Source organism: Astatotilapia calliptera, chromosome 10, assembly GCF_964374335.1.
Source record: "Astatotilapia calliptera chromosome 10, fAstCal68.1, whole genome shotgun sequence".
NCBI classification, from domain to species: Eukaryota; Metazoa; Chordata; class Actinopteri; order Cichliformes; family Cichlidae; genus Astatotilapia; species Astatotilapia calliptera.
In genome coordinates this window covers 21,107,855-21,126,456 of record NC_137431.1, presented here as the reverse complement: position 1 = coordinate 21,126,456, position 18,602 = coordinate 21,107,855, and the positions used below count along the sequence as shown (strand labels likewise).

General features: G+C 39.8%; 3 protein-coding genes across 6 annotated transcripts in view; 2 read left to right on the top strand and 1 right to left on the bottom strand.

The window, feature by feature from the left end:
* The window catches only part of mcf2b (MCF.2 cell line derived transforming sequence b), a 19,731-nt gene extending 16,952 nt beyond the window's left edge, over nt 1-2,779 (top strand). For all 3 annotated transcript variants that reach the window (XM_026181428.2, XM_080307194.1, XM_080307195.1), the window contains one exon: nt 66-2,779. In XM_026181428.2, coding sequence (XP_026037213.2) covers nt 66-147 — 82 coding nt within the window. In that variant the 3' untranslated portion in view covers nt 148-2,779. The remainder of the gene's footprint in view (nt 1-65) is intronic.
* f9b (coagulation factor IXb) overlaps nt 2,356-18,602 on the bottom strand; it is a 20,883-nt gene continuing 4,636 nt past the window's right edge. The window contains exons 1-8 of one of the 2 annotated variants that reach the window (XM_026181430.2): nt 7,972-8,285; nt 6,953-7,119; nt 6,716-6,740; nt 6,511-6,624; nt 6,280-6,411; nt 4,514-4,875; nt 3,949-4,093; nt 2,356-3,684 (exon numbers count right to left, since the gene is read on the bottom strand). In XM_026181430.2, the coding sequence (XP_026037215.1) occupies nt 3,125-3,684; nt 3,949-4,093; nt 4,514-4,875; nt 6,280-6,411; nt 6,511-6,624; nt 6,716-6,740; nt 6,953-7,119; nt 7,972-8,059 (1,593 nt within the window). In that variant the 5' untranslated portion in view covers nt 8,060-8,285 and the 3' untranslated portion in view covers nt 2,356-3,124. Of the gene's footprint in view, nt 3,685-3,948; nt 4,094-4,513; nt 4,876-6,279; nt 6,412-6,510; nt 6,625-6,715; nt 6,741-6,952; nt 7,120-7,971; nt 8,286-18,602 lie in introns of those variants that run through there. The other variant, XM_026181431.2, reaches the window with a different exon arrangement.
* The window catches only part of fgf13b (fibroblast growth factor 13b), an 18,622-nt gene continuing 14,138 nt past the window's right edge, over nt 14,119-18,602 (top strand). The window contains exon 1 of the mRNA XM_026181435.2: nt 14,119-14,402. Within this exon, the coding sequence (XP_026037220.1) occupies nt 14,354-14,402 (49 nt within the window). The 5' untranslated portion in view covers nt 14,119-14,353. The remainder of the gene's footprint in view (nt 14,403-18,602) is intronic.

Genomic DNA, 18,602 nt, shown 5'->3' with positions numbered 1-18,602 from the left:
TGCATTCAACCATTTTCAAATGTTGAGATGTTTAAAAAGATTTCCTGCGATGTGTGTAACTGCAGGATAGTGAAGAATATAAGTCGTGGCGAAGAAGGCCGCGTCCTACCCGAGGACTTGCATAGGATTCTGGGAGAGACGTGCTGAGAGCCAATCAGGACAGAGGATGAATGAAGAAGTGTGCCTGTTTGTTCCTCATACTTTGCCTGAATATCCTTCCATGTGTAGAGACACACACAGACTTATATATTCCATCAACTTCCTGAAAAAATGGGCATCTGAATCTGCTTGTCAATCAGAATGAAGCACAACATCAGCCACAGACTTTACTCCTCAAACTGCTGTGAGAGTTTCACCTCTGAAGACTGTGACCTGCAGAAAGAACCTCAGAAGACTTTAACAGTGGAAAGCACATACAAGCCATCCTTTGCTCTGCCTTCTCCGGCAGCAGTACATCAGATTATTTTGGACTGAAGACTTTAAACAGGGGCTTTTATTTATATGTTCAGAGTGGACTTTTGTTCTAGACATCAAGCTGTATAATTTCTATTTTCTTATGAAACATCATGTCTACCAACATATCATTACTGTTCTTGTGCCAAACAGCTAAGCTAACTGTCATGCAGAAATGCCCTGGTTACGTCGTCGCCGCCTCTTAGCAGCCAAAGTGAACACTGAATGTCTGTCAGTTTTGTTTATGTGATAAAAAAAGAAAACAAAATAAGAAAAAAAATGAAAATATGGCATTTTAGTTTTCCAGGTTTCAGCTTTCATACTAGCTCTAGACAATTTGACACTCAGTGCTCATAGTGTGGGAAAAAATTACTGCATACCCTTGTTTACACTTAGCTTAATTAAAAGGGACCGATTATGCTTTACTTTTCTCTCTCCTTAAATAATTACCTGTTACAGCAGTGCTACTCATATTAAGCATGGCCAGAGTAATCCCTGTAAGCTAAAAGATAAGGCTTCAAATAGCTCCAAATGCTTGGTTTCATACAGCTCCTTTTACTCTCAGCTCTTAATGACATCAGTGAGAATGGGTATGATGTTTATGATGTGCAAATGAGAAACGAGCTAGCTTAAAGGGATGGGACAGGAAACTGCACTATTAGTGTAATTAGTATGAGATAAATGATTATTCTGAACTTTGAATCATACCAAGCTGCTTAAGTAGATTCCAAGAATAAAACATATGGAGCTGGAAATGAGAATAATCGGTCCCTTTAGTGACGTGTCATAGCAGGAAAGGCAGAGACATAAAAACATTGTTGAAAGTTAGTTTGGGAGTTTGAAGTTTTTATAAACAATCTGCCAAAAATTTAGAAAACTAGAACATTTGTAGTCGTTATTATTGACACAGTATATGACAAAGTGAATCAATTCATCATCTTGTGGTGACACCCCAAACTGTGGAAGACCAAATGCAATACACAAAATGTTGCCCCGGGTCATAACAGGACACCAAAGGCCTCGACCTCAAAGTCCTTCTCCTGTAATCTCTGATCACAATTAAAAGAACAAGAAACCTCTGTCAGTGCACTTTGAACAACCAGATTAAATTAGGTCTAAATCCTACATCCTTGCTACTGTGTGCTTTGGAGTCCAGGAACACTGATACGAACAGATCCTCTCCTGGTATGACAAGTTTAAATATTTCCTGTATTTTATTGAAAAAAAGCATTGGTGAAAGTTTCAGTTGCAGTGTGATTCACTCTTTTATGAAGAGTCTATACACTAGGACTAGGTTGCTGTTATTTATGGTAATAATATAGTTTTTAATGAAAGTTATATTCTCTGCTATGCTTTTTTTATTCATTTGATTCAGTAGCTTTTCCATCATCTAGTCTTTTAGAGCTAAAACCCTTATCACTGTCAAGCTTTACCATATTGATTGATTGCTTGCTGCTGTGCACGGGTATCTTACACCCTACATATGACTGCAGCTTTATTTCCACCTGCAATGAGAAACGATGCTCAGTGGTACTGCCTTTAAAAAGAATAATGTGGAGTTGTCACCTGAGCATATTTGTGAATATGAAATTTGAGGGGGTTCATTGAGAATATGGAAATGCATTTTGAACTGCCTTGTTTTACAGCTGCCCAGAAAAGTGTGTGAAGTGTGCAGAGTGCTCACAAAAACACTGCCACTCAACTGGAAATGAGCTGAGAGCTCATCTCTGACTGATGTAGTGTAATTATCTGAGTTGCTGGCAGCTTATTTAGACATCTGCAGCAGACTGTGACCATATAAACATTAAAAATAGAAACTGTAGACGTTAAACACCATTTTAGTCAGTGTTTTAGTCTGAATGGTGGTACTGCTTTGGACAGATAGACGCTCATACTCTGCTATCAAGTGAAGAAATGAATTTATTGCAAGAATATTTGAATCAAATCCTTGTAGTAGCAGTAAATCCAACATTAGCTTGTACACTAAGTAAAGATTAATTTTCACGGTATTCAGCACCCACAGTGGGAGCATTGAATCGTTTGACAGTGAGCGCTTGACCATCCAAATGAAGCATGTTCACTGATACGCAATACTAAATAACATTTCATCACTTTAAATTGATTTGAAATCCACCCAGCGCTGGCTGCACTGTAACATCAGAAGTTATTAATGGATTAGTTCAGTTAGGCTTTAGCGTTTTTCGTGGCAGTGCTTTAACTTGGTGTTTGCTGCTTTTGCTTATTTGCACTGTATTTTTTTAAATAATACTAATTATGTATAGAATTATTTTCTGAAAATATAAACACTGGACTTGTTTCAGCTTGACTGATGTGATTTGTCCCTTTTGTATAGCCTTTGCTTGAACGATACGTCCATAGTCCTCTTGTTAGTTTTATGGTGCGTCTTAGAGCAGGATAATGGCCAAGAAAAATTCACTACCACTTCATTTCATTGATAAAATGGGGTATTCATATAGAGCTTCCTGTTGATGCAAATTTGCTTAAATCATGTTTGTCATCATCATATGATACTCAAACACTCAGATAAGTTGATATGTTTTATTGAGGTACTGAAAAAGAACACGGGGGATTTCTCACTTCATTCACTTCCTCGGGGGCTAAACTCAACACATGCTACTTGTTTATTTTTACAGCTGATTCATGAATCCTGTTAATCGTTTATATTGATCTGTGTTACGTTACTGATCCATTTGTAGTAGTGTGAGACCCGGGTATAGATGCCATACTTCCCGTCTTTGGCACACTCCTCTCCCCAGCTGATGATGCCTGTCAGGAACCAAGTTCCTTTGTAATTGGTGGCATGCGGCCCACCGCTGTCCCCCTGGCACGAGTCCTTCTGTTCACTTTCAAAGCCTGCACAGAACATAAATCGGGTGATATGGTCTCGGCTGCTCTGTTTACATTTGGTGCGGTCCACATAGGGGACTTCCAGCTTCTGGAGCTTGGTGGCCTCGGGGCCTTGAAACCTTATCCGGCCCCATCCACTCACAAGGGAGACCGTGGATTCTCTCACAATGTTCTGTATGAATTCTTTGGGGCCCAGGCAAATGGGACGCCGCTTGTTGGACAAGTCCACTGGACTGCCAAGCTTTAGGAGCGCAATGTCATGGTTATATGGTGAGGTCTTGAAATCATACTTGTGGTGGGGATGCCTTTCGACCACCTCATGGTCTCGCTCTGGACCCTCATCTTTGTTCACATCATGTTCACCTGGAAGCATAGATTAAGATAAAGATTTTCTAAGACAATGTAAATTTCTGCACAAGGAAGCAAAGTCTAAAGTACTGGACAACTTGTGAAAAAAAAACATTAAAGAAACATAATTGAAACATAATTTGTTAAAAAGCCATGAAGCTGAAACGAAAAAGGATTTGCCTGATCCCTAATACTTTAGGACAAAACAGTATTATCTGTACTTTAGTTCAAGTGAAAGATTTAATGTTAAAGAATGCAAGTAGCCTTTGTTCTTCTTACCAACTCTGATGAAGAATTTACGTTCTGTGCCATCGTTGTTCCACAGACAATGGGCAGCAGTGATGACCCATAAGTCAGCGAGCAGGGATCCTCCACAGAAGGGCCGCGCTCTCTGCACGCTGTCTGGGCGGGACATCAGGGCCACCTTCAAACACAGAAAGAAAGGCAAAGAAAACTTGCAACAGAAGAGCAGTTTTAAAGAACCTACCATTTCTTGCACATTTTTTGAGCAACTGAAAACAAAAAACACTCAAAAGCAGCACGTTCTCTCTGCATGGGACAGGCTTCAAACACTAGACTTACACCTCTAATACATCTTTATTAAACCTGGCGCTCAAGTGCAAGTTTAAATGTCAAAGTCTATTCAAAAGTCTTTCTATTTAAACTATTGCACAGATTTAAAAGTTGCTGACTATTCGAGGATTACAGCTTACGTCTTACTTTACAGCTACATCTAAAACTCGTGCAAATGTTCTTGCCCTGCTGGGATTTTTGGTTCCAGTTCTTCACATATTGGCCTTCACTGCATCCCCAGCTCTTCCCTCTCCAGCCTATATCACAGTACCTGCCAAGGTATCTCTCCAGGAATGGCCGTATCTCCTCCCACAATTCTTTGGTCAGTTTTCTCTTGAGCTGTGACATTGGGGAGTGTGGCATACCCCCAGGACGACATCTCTGTCTTTGTTTTTGGTGTATCGGTGACACTTCTCACATGTCGACGGCCAATCACAGCCTCAGAGTCCAGAGAGTCATTGCTTGGGTTTGAGTCGGTCATGGGATGGTTCAGATAATCATACTCTGATATATCTTCATCATAGAAGTAATCGTTTCGGGTATCGTTGTAGGAGAAGTTTGACGATCTTGGTTCGAGAATGGACCTGGTGAGAGAGCTGGAGGACAGATTCACACGACCACAGCTGAATGGCTCTGGAGAAATAAAAGTGAAATAATAGGGGAAATATTACATTTCTGCCTCCTAGATTTGTTTAAATTTTACATTGTCATCTTTTATGGGGTTGGAAGTATAGTTCTTCAGATTTTTTCTCACATGTGCAGATTGCTGACCCAAAAATAGAAAGAAAAAAAAGAAAAGAAAAAAACCTCTTTCCTTTCTGTTCCCTTTGAACACTTCATCTTTAGCAAAGTCCAGTTATATTATGTTTAAGCAGTGTATCATAGATGAATGTGATTACTGTTAAGTTCCCTGAATGTTTTTTGTGATAAAAGAAAAGAAGAATTTTTTCCCGTTCATATGATTTACTTAGTCCGGCTGCAGAAGCATGAACGAGCGTAAAAATGAGAACTATAAATTTTGCACCCCACCACTTCCACTGGAGACGTGTTAGGAAGACAACTTCAGGAGAAGTATGAGGAGGAACAATTGCATTTTGAACAATCATCATGAATATTTACATGAAAGTTTATTTCCTTTATGATTGTTGCCTCTCTGTGGAATATAAAATTTACATGTATTCATGGTAAAAAGGAAACTACACGGTTCGTCCTTTCTAAGGTTTCATGCATCAGGACATTGTAAAAAGCTAACTAATCTGTACTTGGTTTTTAAATGAGGTAAATACAACCATGGATAAACAACAACAAATGAAATATTATTCCAAGTCATTACGTATGTAACAAAAACTAAGCCGAAATGCAGACGCAATATAAAATAAACTATATACCGTGATACAGTAGCTTCCAGACCACCATTAGCAGCAATATCTTAAATTAATGGTTTTTCTTTGTGGCTTTATCAGTATCTCAGTACTCTTCTTTACAACGTTGCTTCATTTCATTGAGGTTTGCAGGCATTTGTTTATGCACAGCTCTCTTACTGTCACACCACAGCATTTTAATCAGGTTGAGTTCTGGACTTTGACTGGGCCATAGCGATGCCTTGATTCTTTTCTTTTTCAGCCATTCTGTTGTAGATTTGCTGCTCTGCTCAGGATCATTCTTCTGGACACATATGGCCTCACACTTGGCTTTAAACACTTTGGTATACAGAGGAGTTCATGGTTGACCCAGTGACTACAAGGGACTCAGATGATCTGCTTCAAAACAAGCCCAAATCATAGCCAATGCCATGCTTTACTGCCATGCTCTTTAGAGGCTTCTAAACAAGCCATAGTTGTTCAGTCTTTTTTTTTCTAACTGTATTTAGCAAATATTAAAACCTGATAAAGATAAGGTTTTTTTTTTTATTATGTCTTCATATGTAAAACCTTAGAAACTGTATTGTAGTTGAAGTCAGAATGAAGTCAGACTCGTTCAGAAAAAAACAAAACAAAACGCTCTTACCACTGCACTAAATGCTGTGTGTGGTTTTACCTATTGGCTCACAGCTCTTCTTGTTTGGCCCAAGTATGTAACCAGTTGCGCACCTGCACACAGCTTGATTAGCCTTCATTACACAGAAATGAGAACATTCGCCATTGTTCACCACACACTGCTTGTTCACTTCTGGAAAAAGTCAGGAAAACAGAATTAGCTTTCGCTGACAAAACTTTATGGTCTTAGCTCAAACGTTGTTTCAGCCGAGTTATTCAGATCCACACTCACCGATCTCACAGTTCTTGCCACTGAAGTTTGGTTGGCACAAGCAAAGATAACTGTTGATCCCATCTTTACACACACCTCCATTCTGACAGGGGGGTGGCTTACACTGGTCGCCATCTACACACGACAGATCACACCACAGGTTTAGAGAAGACTGTGTGCTATAAATTCTCAGCAAACATGAGAACTTGTACTTTGTTCGTCTTACCGATATAGCCTGCCCAGAACTCCATCTGCAAAAGGAAGATCAAATTAAATGGGAAGTTCACCAACCATCCATCAAGCTCTGATCACTAGACCACTGTAACTGCCCACTTTTGGAGATATAAACAGTCAAGATCTTAATACTGGTAAAGGCATAGGATTGTGTGTGTGTGTGTGTGTGTGTGTGTGTGTGTGTGTGTGTGTGTGTGTGTGAGAGAGAGAGAGAGAGAGAGAGACCTACAGTTTTCTCATCATCCTCAAACACCTCTCTGGCCTCCTCCATGCTGCAAATTTCTTCCACACATTCCCGCTCCAGGTTACCTTGTTTAAGTTCTTCAAAAGCAGTGTTATATCTGCGCTTACGATGCAGCACGGTGTGTGCCGTCTGCTGAGACACGAACACAGCTCCTGAAAGGGTAACAAAAGACAAAGAGTCCTCACTAAGTTTAGCATAATTATTCAGAACTATTGATAAAGGCTGCTTTCAGGGATATATATGTATATAAAACCTATATGCATAATATAAAAGTACATCAAAGATGGACAGGTACCAGGACTGAAAGTGAAACCAGCGCGGAAGTGTCTTAAATCTGGCAGCAGGGTTTGTTGGAAGCAGGCTGAAATTCTGTACTTTTTCATTCAGATCGACAATGCACTCATCAAAACACCTTTATGGTGACCAAAAAGCTCAGCTTGAGGCTAAAAATGTACAACTTTGCTGTCCAATGGCCATCTTCTATGTACAGTCTATGATATTCCTCTGCAGTAATCATATTATTGGTGTTCTCACTTGTGTAGAGACTCTGCTATGGTCTCATCTTCATATATCTGGTGATCCCTTTGACACATGATGCTTTACCTTAATCATTTAATTGAGCCAAACAAAGAGCTGATACTTGCTACAGTTTTACATCCGCTTAGGATAATCCAGACTGGCTGCTACATGTACCTAACTCAGTGGTCCAGCTATCATCCCTGCCTTTCCAGCACAAGACGTCTTGCAAACAGCCACCAAACAAGCACCAAATTGTCTAAATTATATCAACTTAACATCCTCATAAATAGTTACAAATATTTACACCGACAGCCTAAGCACTTAGGAATCTTTACAGATCCAAGTGAATAAGAACTTTAAGAATCGAGGTTATTCAGTGATCACCTGCTTAGCCACCAGCCTTTTCCTATATTTTGTGCAGCTCTAAACTTTGCTGAACTCATTTTCCTGCCACCTGGGTCAATACCTGCTCTGCTGCTTTTTACCTGTGTTTTCTTCTGTGATCTCAGCACCCACTCCATACATGTCCAGCAAAAAACCAGCAAAGCAAACCAGTGCACACACTCTGGCCATCTTGTCGTTGTCAGTTGTCTGTCTGACTGTGACACTAAACTCAAAGCCTTATCCAGCGCTCCAAAGTACAGCAACACAGTGTTTGCTCACCGGTATGTCTGCAGTGCATGTGTGTGTAACTGTGGGTGTTTGTTTTTTCAGATTTGTGTGTGTGTGTGCGTGCGAAGTATGTTTAAGGGAAGGATGTGGAGAAAAACTTCATGTGTGCATGGAAGAAAAGAGAGGTGTCCCATAAAAGAATAAAAGAAGGTGCTTTTTTTCTACACGTCAGGCTGAAATTGAGCAACATCAGATACTGACTGCTGATGGGACAGTTTGGACATTAGCGTGTGTACGTGTGTGTGTGTGCACGCGTGTGTGTGAACATTACCAGCTGTTGTTTATCATGATGAGTCTTTTCCGATAAGCAGCTTTTGCAAGGCTTACGTGAGGTTTCAGATGAGTTGAGTGCACTCACACAGGCACATTTACGAAAACACACACCCACAAGTTTGTACTTCTCCATTTCTGGGTAAGTTTGTAATGACGGCTCAGGTCATTGAGCTAGTGTCCTTGATCAAGTGACCGAACCCAAAGTTGATCCCAAAGGCAAGTAAGAACCTTGCATATCAGCTCTGCCACCTCTGGCACATAAACAGGAATTTGAGACTTACTGTAAAGCATTTTTAGAACTGATGCCACCATGCTAGACAGTTAGTACAGTGTTCTTAGGTTTGAAAGCCTCACATTTATGCCTCCAAACATACCTCTTGTCATTGTGAGCAGATCAATCTTTGTCTAAAACTTTTCAACAGAATTTCATCTCATCCAAAGATGAAAGTTCTTTTAGACCTTGGCGAAGTTAAAAGGCTGTCTCAGGTTAAAAGACACTGTAGAACCTTCAGCACCAGTTATTAAACTATTGAAAAATGATTTTATGTTTAGATTACAGAAAATCCAAAATGAATTCAAACTTGTGGATCCAATTCTTGTTTCTTAAAGTCATTAAAGATTTCCACCTTAGGGGAAAAAAAGTATTAATTAAACCACCAAAATTACAAAATTACCAAAAAAGTTGAATATATTAGGAAATAAAAAACAAAAAACAAAACTCATGCTTAAAATGTTTGTCTGTCTGGAGGATCCAGTAGTTGAGGGTGGATAAAGTCACCAACTTTGTTGTATAAGATATTCTTGTACAACTGACGCCACCAAATCAGGTTTTCTGAATATTGGATTTATTTCTATTTCTGCTCTCTAATGTTTTAATCCATTAGTCCATAAATTTGCGGTGACTGGGGCTCCTGTTCAGAGTTCACTTTAAATCTGAAGAGTAAATGTCCTCAATTTATAAAAATGCTCACTGAAATGCTCACAGAAACTCATCAGTTGATGCTGAAACTCGCACAATGAAGTAAATAATGTCAGATCTGTACTAAGTGTTGAAGGCTGTTTTATTAGAACGTGAGCTACGCAGGGTTTGACTGGTGATAAATCACTGTGACTGACAGCTAGGTCAGCTGACCTTGAGCCAGCAGCTCCTTAGCAACAGCGCCCGTGTGGTCATTCATTGGCTGACGATGGCATAGATGGAGCGAGCAGGGGGTTGCAGCCCTCTTTTTATGGCAACTTATGTAAGCCTTTAAATTCATCTCACTCGCAAATTAGATATTAGAGCGTAAAATGGGAAGGGGGATTTCACAATTAGCAGGTTTGTAGCAATTATGATTAGATCGCTGCCTGCTGATTGGTGTCCTGGGAACAGATTTGATAGCTCTGAAGATGAGGAGGGTGGTACTGGTTTCAAGCTTTACAGATGACAGAGAGACGTAAAAAAAAGAAAAAGTAAAAAAGTGGGTTAAAAGCAGGAAAATCCTATTACCACCAGTGTTTTTGATGGACTTTTATCTATTTGATATCAATGTTTGCTGTTAACAGAGCTGCTGAAATCTTGGTTTGATTTGTAGGACTCGATGCTCCAGATCTAGGCATGACATCGACTCAATTACCTCCTCTATTCATGTCCCCATTTTCTCCAGTCAGTACAGAAGTGCCCCCTCTCATTCCCATTAAAATCATTCAGCTCGGTTGCCATTAGTGAGTCATGAGGTCATTGCTGTTCCCTCAACAACACTGAGTGGTGTGCAGCTGATCTCAGACACTCACACAGTGCGGAGGAATTATGACTGGCTGAATGAGAATATTTTGACTAATACACCTGCCCCTGGGTACAGTGTTTCCACTGTGGCCAGGTGTTTGTCCCACTTGAAAACATGCTGAAACTAATGACATGAACATGATCAGAGATGGTTAATCTAATCCCCCTGTAGAGTAAAGAGTATAATTCATTTCTCATTTCCATGTCTTTGCCCTAATGTGGCAACACTCACAAACAAGACAAGCAAACTCCCCTGTAATGGTTTCTGTGTTTAACTTGCGCTGCATTCAAACACACATGCACGTGTTACCTTTCTCTGTGTGTGAGATCTATATTTCTGGGCAGAGTGGGTTTGACTCCCCCCCGGAAATGAGAGTGGGTTTGACTCCTGGGAAAAGGAGCAGACTTATGTACCACTTTTTGTTCTAATAGAGCAGCTGGTCCCAGATCAGTAATCCTCCAGAAGGGGGATCTTACAGAGGGACAGCTGTGCTTTGGTCTGTTGGCTTAGAGTCAAAAAGCCACTATGACGATGTCACAGCTCCATTATACAAAGTCGTCATACAAGAGATGTAGTAGCAGCATTTTGAAGGGTCATGCAAGGACAAAAATCTTTAACAAAACGCAGTAACATCATTTCTCGTGGTGCAGGAAATTTCACTGAAGCAAATAATTCTATTCATGATATTCAGTGAATGCGGTGAGGTGAAGGTTTGGGAAGAAGCCGCTCCAAAGAGACACTCCTTGAATATACAGGCTTGAATCAGTGTGGCCTGAGGATGCACATTTTCTTTTTTCACAGGCTTTTCTTTTTTCTTTTAATCCATTCATTTTCTTTTGCTTATCCGATTTAAGGGCACAGGAGAGCTTCAGCCTATCCCAGGGCAAGAGACACAGTCCTTCCTGGATGAGTCGCCAATCAGTCGCAAGACTAACACAGACAACCGTGCTCATATTCACACCTATAGCCAATTTAGAGTCACAATCCAAAGACCTGAGGAAGCCAGAGTGCACTGAGAGAACCCATGCAGACACAAGGAGACCAACACAAACTCCACACAGAAACTCCCAGACTGGATTCAAACCAAGGACTTTTCTCCTATCAAGTGAAAGTGCTAATCACTGTGCCATTGTGCCTTTTTTCAAATCTCTAATATTTAATTTTCATGTTTTTATTCCATTGTACCCCTTCTTTAAGGTTTAGGTATTGTTTTCCTTTATTAACTTCCCAAGAAGGTTAATGCTTGCATGCATATGTGTCATTCTGTCTGTAAACAGGGTAGCTCGAAAGAATTCTGATAAAACTAGGGGTGAGGCCTGGGATCGTCTTAACCATCCATTAAAATTTTACATACATCTACCAAGGTCTTCAATGTCAACTTGGTTGAAAATTGACAAAAACTCTTATAACAACACTTATAAGAAACTATGATTCTTACAAGTGTGGTCTGTTTTGTCAGCATATCGAATGCACCATATCATGTCCCATTTGACCTTTGAACTATCTTAACGGTCTTTAGATTGATTTGAAGGTCCAAGTGATAATAATGCTATATAGAGCTATTTAAAAATATGTGTCTTAATGCTTGTTGCGCTCTCTGAGTGCTTCTTGTTCTCAAATGAATGTATCTTGCATACACTTGTAGAGTGTTGTTGTGATTGTTCTTACTGCTGTTTTCAATGTGAACCAGTTATTTTTCAGGTCAAGTTTACAGAGAGGCAATAAAATAGTTTCGACCATCATAATTGCTGGGCTTCTTGTCAGCCCTTTTGTTTTGCCTCTTTAGATTACAACTGAAGACATGAAGGGGGTGGAAGAGGAACTGCCACTGTGACAACACAAGATCAAACTGGTTAAACGTGTGATTCATTTTAGCCAATGAAGTCACGCATTTGCAACCTGTTAGTGAAAATCAGGAGACACATAGGTTGCCTTGAGCTCAGCTCTTTATTCTCACTTGCTATTACCCTCTGCCTGGGTCATTTCACAGTTTAAAAAGTCCTTTATAAAGAATTCTTGACAATCTGCCACAGAAACAAGAAAAATCAAAGCTACTTCCAGCATCACACTCCTGTTGTGCCATATAAAAGCTTGATGTAGGTCCTAGGTGTCAAACTCTGGCCCGCGGGCCAAATTTGGCCCGCAGCCTAATTACATTTGGCCCGCGAAGCCATACCAAATTACTATTAGAGCTGGCCTACTGGTATTTTACAGCTAATATATATATCATTTAGTATTAAGCTTTGCTTGTTCCATATTCAGTTTTTCAGCAAAACTTGTTTGAGTCCATAAGAAAAGATTCATTCTTATATCTGGAGGAAGATTTTGTTTTTCAATAAATATTAATGTTAGCCCGCGACTTTGTTCCAGTTTTGAATTTTGGCCCACTGTGTATTTGAGTTTGACACCCCTGATGTAGGTTAACAGAAGAAACTAAATTTATCTCTGACCCGACTTCTTTACTACGAACAACCATCACACTAACAAACTGAAGCCTTTAGCACGTGAAGCCACTTTTCATTCAGTCAACAAGAAATGAATCAAAAACAGGCCTTTAGGGCAGAAAAGTGCTGGAATATTATAATATGGAAAAGAAAAACACATTACCCAAAACCAATACTAAGTATGAAGTTTAAATGGGATCCAAAACAAGTGTTGACCACAGAAAAAAACACACACAAAAAAGAAAAAACTACTTTTCAGCAAAAATTGATTAAGTGATCAATAAATGGATTCATTTGCATAGTGCTAGAGTGCTGAGTGCAGTAGTGGATTTGAATTTCTTGGAAAGAAGACAACCTTGTGATTACACTGATCTTCTTTTCTTCAGTAAGAGCAAAAATGTGCATCTTTCAGTTTCTGTATGTCTGCTGTAACCAATGTCTTCATTATTGCTCAGTCTTTTAATGTTTGATGCAGTAGAGGCGTTATAAGGAGAACTGTTTGCTTTGTCAGCTGGTGGAAAGTCCTTCTCACTTGTTTTGTCTTTGTTGTATTTATAGCTGTTAAATTTGTTTCAAAGATCCCCTGACTACTCAGAGAAAGAGCTGCAGGATATCTGCAGTTTTTAAAAATATATCAGTTTAACGTTTAGAAATAGCGAGCTTGCAAAACACTTTATTAATGACGTATTTATTTAAACATGAAGGACTGCAGGTTTCCTATAAATCACCAATTCTTCATTATCTTCTTCATCTTTTTGCCATGGCACCTGGGTTGTTGACCCAGAGTTTTGGGTTTTGGAGAAAAAAAAGATAAAAAGGAAGAGCTGTGTGTTTCTAAAATAGGTGCTCATCAGCAGGTCATCAGATCTCCCTTTTTTTTAGTTGAACCTGCCTTCCCAGTGTTACCCATGTATTGTCTCCATCTGTGATGTTCCTCTGTTTAGTCTCTTCCTATCTTATTTCTGTAGTCTTTGTCTTGTGTGCTTAGTGTTCAGTTTTAGTTTTCCCCAGTCTTATTTCCCCTTTTTTCAGATAATATCCACTGAACCTTCCCTGCCCATGTTCAAACCATCTCAACCTTGTCTCTCTAACTTTGTCTCAACACCGTCCCTCTGATGTACTCATTTCTAATCATGGGTGTTGGTCACCAATGAATACATGGCTGTGTGTTTTGTCATTTCTTTCGGACTCTGCAAAAGGCATTGAGGTAAGTGGTCCAACAGCCAGCAGCAAAAATAAGCCACTTACGGTACTTAAAAATATAGTAGAACATGAACAAACGCCAGTTAAGCCCGTGTAATGTTTTCAAATCCCTGCAACACAGTTACAGATGAATCCAGTGACTGCATCTCTGCAGAGCTGATGGAAAATGATAGGCTACTTTTAATTCCTCATTCAGTCAGAATACAATGAGCTGTCTTTGGCTCGTGCCCCCCCGCGCGCCATCATCAGTTTGTCACTGTGCGCGTGCGAGTGCAGTTTTCGCGCGTGCAGGATCGGAGGGGAAGCGCTCCTGCTGGTACATGGTGACATGTAGGTGCACAGACAGAGTGGAGCTGTGCAGAGAGCAGCATCAGAGGAGCAAGAGACAGGGGGACAAGGAAAGAGGGGAAAGAGCTGGACCGTGCGCAAAGACACATTAGAGGAGGATGAAAAAAGTGAACGTTTCACCTGAAGTTTGATTCAGCGACCGGTAGAAGCGACGGAGCTCCATGAACGTGATAACGAAAAGCAAAGAGGATAAAGATCATGCTTCCAAAGGTGAGTAACGGTGAACCCGAGTCAGGAGGGAGACATTTTAAATACAGGCCATTTACCATTTACCATTTTATGTATGTATTTATTGTTTATAGAGGGAAGGAAAAAAAGAAGAAAGATGTGGTAGCCAAAAGGTGTGCGATGATGTCCAGCCCGCTCCATGGCCACTTAATCCTATTGTTCCCACAATACAGGGCATACAGGGCATTGTGTGGAAGCTTCAACATACACACTTAAACCATTTGGAAACGTGTGTTTAGGTATAATGCAAATGAAACACGTGGGTTTTTTTTATTATTATTTCGTGGATGTTTTCTCTCTATTGGTTTTGTATTTGACAGCTTTGAGGTATTTTAAATATGTAAGGAGAAACACAAACCTGTGAATTTATTGCTTTTGTTTAAGATTGAATTTCTTGCGTTACGAGCTAAAAAATCGTTAAAATGTGGTGTGTGCCCCCCGTGCACAAATTCATTCATTCCTCCCCCCTGGACAGCAGTAAAATCGACGTGGAGTACACCGCAAAGGAAACTGGGAAACTATGATTGCCATGGAGACAAAAAAAGGGAGTTGCCTGCAAGCTGTGCTCTATCATGAATAATAAGCTGTACGTGAAACCCGTGTCATTCATGACTGTATCTTGCATGCATTTTATTTGCTTTATTTAGCACTAAGAATTTGGCCAACATAAAAATACCAATTTTTATAACTTAAGAAAGACAAATTTAGCAGATACAGGAAGAGTTTAATATAACAAAAATCCAAAGATTGCAGTTTAAACAAAATATTAAAAGAGACTGGAGATCTAAAAGGTAAATGTGGGTCTATAACACAAATAAGTCACATTTGTGCTTAATGCTGGGGAAAGAGGCTAACGCTATCTGTTCTAAAAACATGTGGAGAGCAAAAATAAAAAACAAGCATTGAGCCAGAAAGCTGTTGTTGGAATTATGAATTAACAACACATTTACTCAAATGCTGTAGCCCTGCTTAAGGGGAGGTGGATGGGACAGTTAGCCAGAGCACATTAGCAATTTTATTTAGTTTTTTATGTATTATTATCATTATTAGTGAACGACACTGTTGTAACCTAGCATTTGTGGCTATGATTGGTTGTTTAGTTGACAGGCAGCTGATATATTAAATATAGATATTCTGAGCATTTCTAACTAATCTTTAATGAGAAATCGTCTTAAGTTTCAAGTATTTCTTCTCATTAGTTCAGCTGATTTATTTCCTTTTTGCATAAACATCGCTTTGCACTCAAAAGCTTAGTTAATTAGTTTAATATTTGCTGCTTCTTAATTGAATAAAGTTGAAATCTAGGCTACTTAATTCAAATAAGCTGTGGCCAGAGAGACTCGTCGTCTCTGGAAACTCTCTGACAATGGGTCCAAGGATTTCATAGCAATACTTAAAAGCAGTCAAGGTGCTGTTGCCTGACCTGTAAGTCTGTGTGTCCTAGACCATCAATCACAAACCACCAAACTGGTCATGCTGAACGATGTTACAGGCAGCTGCTCCAGACCCTTTCAGGACTGTCACATGTGCTTACGGTGAACCTGCACACATCCGTGAAAAGCACGGAGCATCAGTTCTGTTATTCTGGTCCTGCTGATGGGTCAAAGACCTTCTACAGCCTTGTCCAGCTTTCCTACAGTAACTGCTGGTCTCCTGGAATCTCCTCCATGCTCTTGAGTCTGGGATTTGCTGCGCCTCCCAGATGCAGCAAATCCTTTTAAAATAGCATGTACTGCTGTAAGAGCTGGACCTTTGTGAAAACTTTGTAAGGTCCAGGTATTTGCTAAGGCTCAGCAAAAGTTAAAAAACAGATGTATTTTGTTTAATGTAGACTATGCCTTTGTCTACCTTTGAAGAGTACAAGAATAACAATATTGAGCTAGAAATGTGCATAGTAGATCCAATTAAACTTCAGCTTCTTTGTACCATATTGCCCAACAGCTAGTGACAGTGCTGTAATAAACCAGGTTAATGTTAACCTTTACTCACCTATGGGGAACAAAGCAAACACATCAGTACACAGAAAACCCAATAAAACCAAGTGTTTTACCAGAGTAGGGCGAAACCCTTATACATTGCAATGGATACAATAAAAGCACCTTGAAATATTGCTTTTGAAAGAACGCTTATTTTTTGTGTTTTTTATAAACAGAGTATTTGAAGTTAAAAGTGTACTTTATTGGTCCCCATGGGGAAAATCCCTCTCTGCATTTAACCCATTCACTCAGTGAAGCAGTGGGCAGCCATTGGGTGCCCGGGGAGCAGTGTGTAGGGACGGTACCTTGCTCAGGGGTACTTCAGGGTAGCTGTTCAGGGGAATCGAACCCCCGACCTTCCGATCATGGGGCCACCACTCTACCTACTGAGCTATCCCTGCCCTATGCAGTATTACCTAAAACACCAGGCTTTGAATTTAGTTTGAATGATATAACAAATATATAAATACATTGGGCAAAATAAGTATTGAACACATCAACAATTTATATCTCTAAAAGTGCTATAACGTGAACTTCTCAGCAGATATCGGTAATGACTCACCCAATCCACACTTCAAGTCAAGTGGCTTTATTGTCATTTCAACCATGTGCAGTGGTACAGTACACAGGGAAGCGAGACAACATTCCTCCAAGACCATGGTGCTACATATAACATATAACAGACAATCAACACAGGACTAAATAAAGTGCAAGTGTGCAAAAATGGCAAAAAACCAAAACAAAGACAGAACAGAATGATACAGACACAAGACAGTGCAGAGACAACAGTGCAATAGAAAAAATGCAACATACAGAGACATCCAACCATGGACGTCCATAAATTAAGTTTCGTGTAATAATGAGAAATGACACAGGAAAAAAGTACTGAACACATGAAGAAAGGATGGTGCAAAAAGACATGACACCAGCTGAAATCTATCAGCAATTAGAAAGCAATCCTGCCACTCAGGGCAAATTACTGTCAGCTGGTTCAGTCCCAACAGATGGCCTATAAAAATGTGCCTCATTACCAAGGTGCTACACAAGAACCATCGCATGATGGGTAAAACCAAAGAGCTGGTGCAATACCGTCACAACCTTATTGTTGCAAAACATGTTGGTTACAGAAGAATTTCAAAACTGGAAAGTGGAAAGAACATAATTTAACATAACCAGATGCTCCCCACAAGATTTTAGGCAAAGGAGTGAGAAGAATTATCAGAAGAGTTGTCTTAAGAGCCAAGCAGCGCTTGTGGAGAGCTACAGAAAGACCTGGAATTGGCAGGTACAGTTGTTTCTGTGAAAACAAGTAATGTACTCAGCCACCACAGTTGTATGCATCATCACACAAGATGATGTTTGCTTTTCATCACTGATGAAGGAAAGCATGATGAAATATGTTTAAAATATCTTGTCTAAATGTTGCTCTAAATGTGCAACATTTGGACAAGCCTGTGCAATAATGGGAGAATATTGTCGGGTCAAATGAGACCAAAATCGAACTCTTTGGATGCCATAATAAACACCATGGAAGAATGAACCAAAATCACACCTGAGCAATCCATGCAACTTGCTTTTCCGTACAGGAGGTGTCTTCAATAAATGAGAAAAAATCACTAAGGTTGTTCAACATTTTTTCCCTGTTTCAGCTCTCATTATCACACATAACTTAATTCTGTGGTTTGATTTGTCTGCATGTGTGGATGAGTCGTTACTGACATCTGCTGAGAATTTTATTTCAATAGCACCTTTAGAAATATATTTAATTAGACAATTGATGATGCGTCCGATGCTTATTTTACCCACTGTATATAAAATAAAGAGCCATGCCTCCATAGCACAGACTGAGGTCACAGTTAGTAAATGCATCAACTTATTGTGGCTTGTTCATGAACACAACATAAATTAGACACACACATGCACAGTCGTGTTTTCATATTTTAGTGGGGACATCAATTGAGATGTTTTCCCTAGCCGCTTACCCTAACCATCAGAAATGAATGCTTAACCCTAACCTTTAGTCTAAACCGAATCCTGTCCAAAGGACAACCCTGACACCAAAACCACATTTTGAGTCTCAAAAATGCCTTCAAAGTCATGCGGACAGGAATTTGTCCACATAACGACTTTTGGTCCCCACAAGTATAGTAATATTTCAATTTCTGGTCCCCACGAAGAGATGTAAACATGGTACACCCACACTGTG